Consider the following 9969-nt stretch of genomic DNA (forward strand, 5'->3'; position numbering starts at 1 on the left):
ACTAGAATCGGATACTTAATAAAACACACCCTTCCAAGTGCCAGATACAACCGGTGATCGCTCTCTCACAGGGCGACGAGGGGAGGATCATCGGTTAGGATTATGCTATGCGATGCTACTTGGAGGACTTCAGTTTACTCTCTTCTACATGCTGCAAGACGGAGGCTGCCAGAAGCGTAGTCTTTGAAAGGATTAGTTATCCCCCTCTTATTCTGGCATTCTGCAGTTCAGTCCACATATGATACCCTTACTCCATTTGATACCCATGCATATGTAGTGTAGCTCCTTGCTTGCGAGTACTTTGGATGAGTACTCACGGTTGCTTTCTCCCTCTTTTCCCCCTATCCCTTCTATCTGGTTGTCGCAACCAGATGTTGGAGCCCAGGAGCCAGACGCCATCTTCGACGACGACTCCTACTACACCGGAGGTGCCTACTACTACGTGATGCCCGCTGACGACGACCAGGAGTAGTTAGGAGGATCCCAGGCAGGAGACCTGCGCCTCTTTCGATCTGTATCCCAGTTTGTGCTAGCCTTCTTAAGGCAAACTTGTTTAACTTATGTCTGTACTCAGATATTGTTGCTTCCGCTGACTCGTCTATGATCGAGCTCTTGTATTCGAGCCCTCGAGGCCCCCTGGCTTGTAATATGATGCTTGTATGACTTATTTATGTTTTAGAGTTGTGTTGTGATATCTTCCCGTGAGTCCCTGATCTTGATCGTACACATTTGCGTGCATGATTAGTGTACGATTAAATCGGGGGCGTCACAATGGGACTCTACTTGGCGTGGAAGGCAAGCTAGGCAATACGGATATGTATATCTCCTCCTTTGTAACCGACCTTGAGTAACCCTAGCCCCCTCCGGTGTCTATATAAACCGGAGGGTTTTAGTCCGTAGGACAACATACAATCATACCATAGGCTAGCTTCTAGGGTTTAGCCTCTTTGATCTCGTGGTAGATCAACTCTTGTAATACTCATATCATCAAGAACAATCAAGCAGGACGTCGGGTATTACCTCCATCAAGAGGGCCCGAACCTGGGTAAACATCGTGTCCCCTACCTCCTGTTACCATCCGCCTTAGACACACAGTTCGGAACCCCCTACCCGAGATCCGACGGTTTTGACACCGACACTCCAGTTCTTAACTTCATATTCAGTCTGTTAGTACAGTCGTCACGGTCGCCACCCCGATGCCTAGACCGCCAACCCACATCGCGTTGCTCTGGGACCCCCGAGCACTGTCGCGCCCCATCGCTGGTGCCTGACGGTGAGGGACACCGTCTTTGCCCAACAAAGCAGGCTACCATCCGTCCATTGAGAATGCGCATGTCCAGCCATTGCTGCATCTCTCTCTCTCTGCGATGGATGCTCGTGTGTTGTAGTTGCTTTCTCCCCTTCCTATACATGCTTCTACTCACCTTTTTTATCTCTCTGATACGTTGTGTTGCACTACTTTAGCTCGACCCAGGAGGTGCTAGCTCATGCTGGCTGGAGCTAGGATGCAAAAGGGTTGACAGATCCATGCCACACAAGCACTAGTGCTCTGCTTTCTTCTTACTTTGTGTTCTAATTTGCTTTCTTCTTATTTTCAGTTTGCAAGATACAAAAAGAAGTTAAAAAATGTTGTGCCTGGAGTTCATATTATTTGCTACCCCATGATGTACGTCTATAGTTTCTCCCTCCAAATGTGTTGGTCCATGTGGTTGTATTTTTTGTTTTGGATCTATGAAAAAGGTTATTGAAGCTCAAATGTGATAAGCACATAAGTTCAGATCTCCGCTGCTACAATGCTCACGTATACCTCTGTTTGTTTTAATCGTGGCATACAAATTTTGCACTACGAGAAAGTTCAGAGGCAAGAGCGTAGAAAATAAAGAACACAACAAATATTAACAAAAAATTCACTAGGAGAAAAGTTCAAGTCAGGATATGCAAGAAAAGTTAATATTTTATTTCAGTTCAATTTCAAATTCTAGTGAAGTTTCATTTCTTATTTTAATTTAGTCTAGTTTTTATTTTAGTTTAGTTCAATATCTAATTTTTGTTCAGTTCAATTCTTATTTTAGAAACAAATTGAATTGTTTCTTTATCTACATTCTTCTATTCAACGTCAGGGAGAAGGTGCCTCATGGTAAAAGCGTGCCAAGATTTTCTAAGAACCCCAGACCCATCCTGGCGCCGCCCGGCCCCCAACCTCCAACCTCCTCGGATCCAGGCGCCACCCTGCCCCTACCTCCTCCCTGGATCCCGGCGCCGCATGCTCGCATCTCCCCGGATCCCCATGACGCCTAGTCCCCAACCTCTCCGGCTCCCGGCGCCGCCAACCGCCATCCTCTGCCAGTTCCTGTAGCCGCCTCCACCTTTTTCCTCCTGCGGGTCGAACGGTGCGAATCTGGCCGACGTGGTGGGGCTGTGAGACTCACTCGGGTGGAGCTCCTCCGCCTCTAGCCGTTGATCCATAGTTCAGTGTCAGTACAGGTTCTGAAAGTTCCTAGTACATGTAGGGGGGCATTTCTGGAATCACGTATCCTTGCTAGCTTGCAGCTGAAATTTTGATTGCATAGCAGTACAGTTTGGTTGTCTCTGAAGTTTTGATTTACAGCAGTACAATTTAGTCCTAGCTGCCATGATTCTGCAAACCATTATGCTCTCAAAAGATGGTGCTTTGTTGCAACAAGTTGTGGAAAAAATGAAGTGAAAAAATAAAATGTGCTCCCACAAGTTCATATGATATATTGTTGTTAATTCAATTTCTTTTATATACCTCTACACATGTTTGTTGAAATGCTGAAGAGGAGCTAGACATGTTTTTTGTTCATATTTCTGTTTCTTAAAACAACTGATGTACTACTATCAAAATGGAACTGACAATGTTACTAAACTTGTGTTCTCACTGATTCTAAACTGTTGATGTAGCATTTGTGATGCTCGTCTGATTTTGGTTGGAAGTTTAATGAATCCATACATAGTTCAACTTTTAGGAAGTTAAAAGTTCAACAAGTGTCTTAGAGAAAACTTGGAAGTTTTGTCTATATAAAAAAGATAACAAAAATATATGTGTTATGACCTAAGATGTTCAGGAAAGAGTTCCAGAATATCCCCGGTCGCCGCGTCCCTGGGAAGCCATGCGACAGCCACTACCACTGCGAGCTGCCGGTGCAGCATCCCACCAGCCCCCATGTGCCTCCATACCTCAAGCTCCCAGATGCGTCGTCGTGAACCCTTTGTTCCCCATCGCTGCCTCCTCCAACTCCTTTCATGGCTTTGGAAAATCACTTATCAGGTTTGTTCAGTTCAGACCACACTAAAATGGCCAAATTATAGATAAATATTTGCATTGTCCTAAATTCTTCCACTCTCTAGAAACAAAGTCAGAATGGATGTGAACAGAGTATACTTCCATGGTTTTGTAAGAAATCATACAATAAGTGTACCGTTCACTATGTATTTTATCATCAGTTAAAAAATAATCATAGAAAAAGTTCAATTTGTGTTATTGAAACAACTCAATTTATCGGTATTGTGGAGATCATGCATGACTAGTATTTATGTTCTGAAGATATGAGAGAGTGGGATGTTTGCATGATTGTGGCTGGTTGGAGTGTATGGTCTTGTGGAGATCATGCCTATTATTTGCTTTTGACATGATGTATATATACTGCTAGAAGTTCTAGTACCTATATTACTACAATTCGCCAATAAAAATGTACCAGTTCATTGTGTAGCACATGGTTAACACATATAACTACAAAACAGTTACTTGAACTATACAAGAGTTCAACTTTTACTTGATTTTAGTTCAAATTTTGCGTTATTTTCAATACATAAACTTTAATGTGCAGAACATCGAGGAAATCCTAAAAAATTATATGTGCACTCTATGTATTTTCTTATGCTTACAAGAATTCTGCACTCATACTGTTATGCATCAGTTCAGGTCACCCGTGGAGTTTTAGATACATGCAAAATCATATTAGAGCACCATGCTCTCAGCCAAAGGTTTGAAAAACCATTGCTTTTAGTTCTGGTAACATATGTTTTTGTTTCAGTTTTGCTAATTCTTTCTCCTATGGGCCGTTATATATATATTATCTTTCACTTGTCTTACTATATGAAAAAATATGTGGCCTTTAGCGAGCAATCTTGCTTAGTTTTCTGGTTAAAAAACAAACAACATGGATTTACCATGTTCTATTAAAAGAAGGCTGGAGTTCAAATTCTAATTTTAGTTCAGTGAAGATCAATGGGAAAATGCACAAGAAGTTCAGATTCTTCTTTCCTAAAGTGTTTGTTTTGGTATGTCTAGCCCAAACAATCATCAAATTTTTAAAAAACTTCTCTGTTGTCAAATAAAAGCTACAGTAATTATTATGGACATGTTCATTACAAACTTATGTAATGGTGCAGTACACCTATTTAATTTTTTTATATATTTACAAAACAAAAATTATAATTCTCAGAAACCTACAAAAAAACATCAATTTATATTGATAGTTGTTCTAGTCCTTATGTTACAACAGTGCAATGAAAAAATCTCATCAGTTCAACAACATGGACATGCTAATGCTGTAGCGAGTCCATGCTAATGCTGTAGTGATCTCGTGCGCGGCCACAAGGATGTCGGCTGCAATGATGCCAAAGTGACGAGCTATCTACATTCTGCCTGGCTGTTGTCCATCTATATCTACGTCCGTGGTGCGTCGCCAGCGGCATCGTCCCTGACCAGGGCACCATGCTGAGGCACTTGCTACTACTAATGCACATTGCATTTGACGCATAAAGATGGAAAATGCAGGAAGCCGCATGTTTATGTGGAGCTAATGCACACCATTTTTTTGCTGAAAAATACCATGGTTAAAATGAAGGTAAGCTTGTGCATGTATTTGTCTGAGGTGGTTGGTTCTGGAAAGGGAGATTCGCACAAGTATATTTAAAGATATGATTTATTAAAAAGTTTTAGCTCTTTCCTTGGTTTATGGTCAGCTCATGCATCGAGTTTCCATCCAATCCATGGGATGACCTCTACTTGCACGTACTTGCTGCTAAAATGTTGTGTTGTTAAACTTGTTATGAAGCCACTGTTATTCTTCAGCTGCGACCTATGGGAGTTTCTTCATCTGTGCTTCAACAAAAAAGAACAGTAGCTGTCCATGCATCTGCCATATCTCTTTCCTCTCTACTACTCTTTTCTCTTACTAATTTGTTTCTCTCTAAACTGCGGCACAGGGGAGGTTGGACTACAGACAGCCCCCGCCGCCCCATGCATTACTTCCTCCGGTCCCTGTCCAGGTATGGGGTTCACACCGGTCCAACTCTTTCTCCCTTCTCCGTCCAGTTGTTGTATGCTACTCCAAATGCCAATGATCATGCAAAACAGTTGTTGCTACGGTCTAGATGATGTGTAGTGTAGATGCCATAGTTTCACCCTATTTTTATGGTTCTAATTATTGCTGCATAACTCTTTAAAAGAATGTTTTGGGAATGTTTGTGATCATGGCTTGTAGGTATTCATGTGAACTTTAAAATAATGACTGTTCTTGTAGGATGTTCAAAGATTGTCGTGGAGCAAGTTCAAGAGATTAGTTTCGTGAAAATAATGTGATCTTTTGGTCAGGATTTTGCATGATCCATAGCCATCAATGGCAACAGGCGAGCAGTTCAAGGCCTCCTGCGTGAGCTTGTTGTCTCAACACATCTATCATCGGAGTATCTGCATCCCCTTGTCGCACACACATGCCCGGCGGTCGAGATAGTGTTGTTTGTGATTACTGGTCGTGACTCTTACGTTGTCATTGGACAAAGAATTTATTCTGTAACTCTGTATTGGCAGGATCTTCAGTAAATATATGTTCTTAGTATTCTAATATGTAGGACAAAATGGTGAAAATTTAAACATCAGTCTGAATTAATACAACTGAGAAGTTCTACTATCAGTAAACGGGTGGACCTAGGTGCAACAAAGCTCTGCCATTAGCCGTGCGGATTATCAGTTCACGTGTATTGTGTTCTTTTTGTTAGTCAGATTGTGTGCAAGTTTGTTACCAGTTCATGTGTATGTGTTCGTAATCACTGCTGTTGCTGCTAGCTACCGATCTGAGCATGGTATTATTGTGCCTGCTTTATGTAATTAGCCCCTTTGTTGGGTGAATCTCCTACTATTTGCTAGCTTTCATATTGTAAAAACACAACAAGTTCACAATTAAAAAAGTTATAAGTTCAACACAACGTCCCAGATAAGTTTGGGAAAAAAGCTCAAACAAAAACAAACCCAATGAATATTCAAATGGTAAAAGTTCAAGTCGCAAAACGAGAGAAGTCCAAAACATCGTTGCAAAAAATACTGAGCTAAAAAACAATTTTAAAAAAATATCAATCAGTTCAACGATATAAACCATGCAAGCTCTGGGACTATGAGATTGTAAACCGTTGAGAAGTTACGAGGAAAATTGTCCCCATGAGATCGTAAACCACTGAAAGTTACGGGGAAAACCATATCGAAAAAATAAAGTAAAATCTAGTATGTGAAAGCATGTTTAGTACAAACCCAGACGCACATAAGTTTGAGTACTCTTTCAGAACGATTCAACATTACTCTCTGAATAATACCTCAGTACAAACACAGACATAGATCAGTATGAATACTCTGTTTTTTAGACAGGAAAAACAACACAATAAGTTTCACCTTATTCAAAATTACTCTTAAACGGTTGTGAAGTAGAGAAAACATTCAACATGACTAAGTTTCGCATTTTCAATAGCTATCCAATGGTATATTATTTGCCCCATTTCGACAAACTTTTTTTAATAAACCGCGTTTGAAATCAAATTTGACTGTATTTGAATTCGAGTTTAAACCGTAAGGAACTATAAAAACATTTCTATACGAAAAAGTTGCGCATTTTCCATAGCTTTCCAACACCGTATCATTGGCGTCAATCCAACAAACCGTTTGCAAAAAATGCAAAAATACGTTTCGCCCAAAATTTCACCATTTTCCAAATTACTTTTAAATCATACAGAATTTGAAAAAACGTTAGATATATGGAAGAAGCAGATTTTCACCAGCTTTCCAACACCATCTTATTTGCTCAATTCCGACAAACCGTTCGAAAATTAAGTCCAAAATACGATTCATGTTTTCGGTTTTGAAAAAAATGTTTTTTTTCAAAACTGCTCTTAAACCATGATGAATTTACAAAAAAAAAAATCTTATATATTTGTAATGTAGATGTCAAGATATTTCTAACGATAGATTACACGCCCCATTCCGACGAAAAGATGATCAGTTCGACGTGATGAAAATCATCAGTACAGCTGCTTGAAACCGTCAGTTGAAGTAGGGTAACATAATAATATTCTGTTACGCGAAACAGAATATCCTAGATGTGCCCTTGCTACAGAAAATGCAGTGCTGAATTTTTTGTAGCAAGGGCATGCAATACAGACTAGTGAACTTCCTGTCGGAAAAAACTACATGCAGTGTTTTTCCGGTACTGATTTCGCTCTAGTTTTTTAACCGTTTACCAGAACGAGGCATATAATATACTGTTGGAAACCTATGGATTAGGTGCCCGCCGTTCCTGTTCTTCGAGGAGTTCATCGGCGACCATGTCTACAGGGCGTCGCCACCGGGCGTGCTGCTCGTAGCGGTCGCCGACCAGCCCCTGGTGTCTGTAGGCCGCCAGATCCCACTACATCAGCAACGTTCCCGGTGTGGGGCGTCAGCCCATGCCAGACCCAGAGAGAGCCCTGCCATGGCTGCTCTTTTGAGATTTGTTAGCTTTTTTATTTCAGCAGACGAATCGATTTCATTACAGTCCGCTACCAAACAAGTTTGAGTTTCGCTCGTTTACGTTTACGGTACCAGCGTAACTCCATTACGTTTACGTTTGCGGTGTTTATCTCGAACCAAACAACTCCTTGATGTGTGCACAGCGCGGGCTGCAATGCCTGCTCGACCAAACCGCAAGTACTCGAAGGATCTACTCCATGTACGTGCTCATGGGGCTTAGGGGCGAGACAAACCAAATCCACCGGCTCAGCAATGAGAAAAAAAGAGAGGAAGTGGACTTCTTGCAATGTTATTTTTTTCTAGAGCTGCATTTTTCACTTGTTATTTTGTTTAAAACAAAAAACTGCATAGGAAAAAGGAGTGAACCTCTAAAAAACAAAAATCCCTGTATCAGGACAAACTGAGTCGCATTTTTTCATGGGGTGAACCTCTAAGGCCCACTTAATGAACTACATTGCTTTTTTTTTCCCTCACAGATGTGTATGGTGAAAAGAAAACTGAAATGAACTTATCTGTTCCAGGACAAATTGCAAAAATTAATCTAAAACGAAAATCAATATTACAATCCGGAGTAAACTTCTTTCAGAGTGAACCAAAAACTTATTATAACAACGAAATGCATGTTTTTCTGAATAATTACAAAACATGTCTGTTCTTTTTTTATAGCACAAAGCACTACATACAGGACGACCAAACGCACAGGGGGCGAGAGGCAAACCGCAAGGTCAGGGGGAGGTGATGTACGTGCTCGGGGCCATGGAGTGCACAAGCTTCAGTGTGGAGGAACCAACCTGCAGGGAGATTAGTTCATAACACTGCTTGGTTCAGAAGAACATCAGACTATACAAGACACTTTTTGCTATGATTTAACTGTGAGTCAAAAACCAGAAATATGAACTACTACTTTATTAGTATGTTACATGGTCACCTCGACACAATCTAGCACAAACCAGTATGAGTCATTAGTTGGGGGAATTAGAGATAGTAGTTAGAAACCCCATCTACAGGAGGACGAGAGCAGGATGGCCAGCGGACTCCATGCAGATGCCCTTCGCACCGCACGGACGCATCGACTAAACTGCATGGGGAATGGGCTGGAGGCCGGAGATTGCCAGCGAGATGACGGACGGTGGTGACATGACCTCCAACGAGGGGAAAGATTGGGGGTGGGAGGGAATTTGTGGCGCCCATGGATGAACCCCACTAGGGGCACGATGTGCACTACTTGAGGGATCTGGATGCACTGCAATGCCACAACCATGATCTTGCAAACCGCTTCACCTGTATTTGTCCTCCGCCCACACCCCAATCTCGTCCATCGGATCCACACCCCAGTGCGCAGAGGGAAGTTGCCAGGGCGAGGGAGTTTGTAGAGTGGGGAAGGAGGGAGCCAAGGGGGAAGAGGGTTGCAGTGGTGGTTGGGGCGCGAATGGTGGAGAAGCTCCCAGCCGCGCTATTGCTCATGGTTATTCTGCTGCGTCGGAGGGTCGCCAAACTACAGGCCGTTGTATCCTGTATTGCACGTCGTCGTATGTCGTACTGCACGCCGATGTTGGACACCGTCCCGTCTGTGCTCGAGCGCCACGATAGTGAAGAGAGTTGGAAGAGCACCTGCGGGATCTACCCCGAGAACCATCCATGACGACCAGCACTGAACCACATCACCCGCGCCTCCGAACTGCACTGCCACGGTAGCCGAACTGAATATCAGGCAGCAACGAGCTACGTGGGGCGTGGGTGGCCGGTGGCGCACCACATGGCGACATCAGAGGCCATGGAGGAGCGAGTCGGATCCGGGCCATCGCGGCTCCCAGGCGGCGGCCATCACACGTGTGGGGGTTTCAATCGGGGCAGTCGAGATCCGGCTGTCCAGGGAGGCGGCGTGCGCCATGAGAGTTGTGCTTGGGTGGGGGAGTCGTAGGGTGGTGCTGTGGGGTTGGGGAGGGAGGCGCGTCGAGCAGGAGTGAGAGGGGGTGGTGGGGAGGGGTGCGTGGTGGTCGGGGACAGGGGGAGAAGACGACAGTGCTTGGGAGGAGGCTGCAGGGTTGGGGAGAGTAAGGTGGCGCTGGGGAGGCGGGGCAGCTCCGGACGGGAGGAGGAGGAGGCGGGGCGCCGCCGGATGGGAGGAGGAGGTGGTGGGACGGCGCCAGACAGGAGGAGGAGGAGGCGGG

General features: G+C 43.6%; 1 protein-coding gene across 5 annotated transcripts; it reads left to right on the forward strand.

Moving 5' to 3' along the window:
- The first annotated feature begins 1499 nt into the window (after positions 1-1499).
- Positions 1500-5872, forward strand: LOC125513328 (uncharacterized). Of its 5 annotated transcripts, none has more exons than XM_087527966.1 (4): positions 1500-3289; positions 3939-4005; positions 5233-5295; positions 5550-5872. In XM_087527966.1, exons 1-4 carry the CDS (start codon positions 3132-3134, stop codon positions 5595-5597), a joined length of 336 nt encoding a protein of 111 aa, XP_087384092.1. In that variant the 5' UTR covers positions 1500-3131; the 3' UTR covers positions 5598-5872. The 5 variants fall into 5 exon arrangements, 3 of the variants coding, with proteins under 3 accessions (XP_087384092.1, XP_087384093.1, XP_087384094.1); XM_087527967.1 differs by having other exon boundaries at positions 5621-5872; XR_015608193.1 differs by having other exon boundaries at positions 3944-4005; positions 5233-5872.
- Positions 5873-9969: the final 4097 nt, after the last annotated feature.

This window comes from Triticum urartu, chromosome 6A (assembly GCF_056163025.1).
Source record: "Triticum urartu cultivar PI428250 chromosome 6A, HENAU_Tu73, whole genome shotgun sequence".
Lineage (NCBI taxonomy): Eukaryota > Viridiplantae > Streptophyta > Magnoliopsida > Poales > Poaceae > Triticum > Triticum urartu.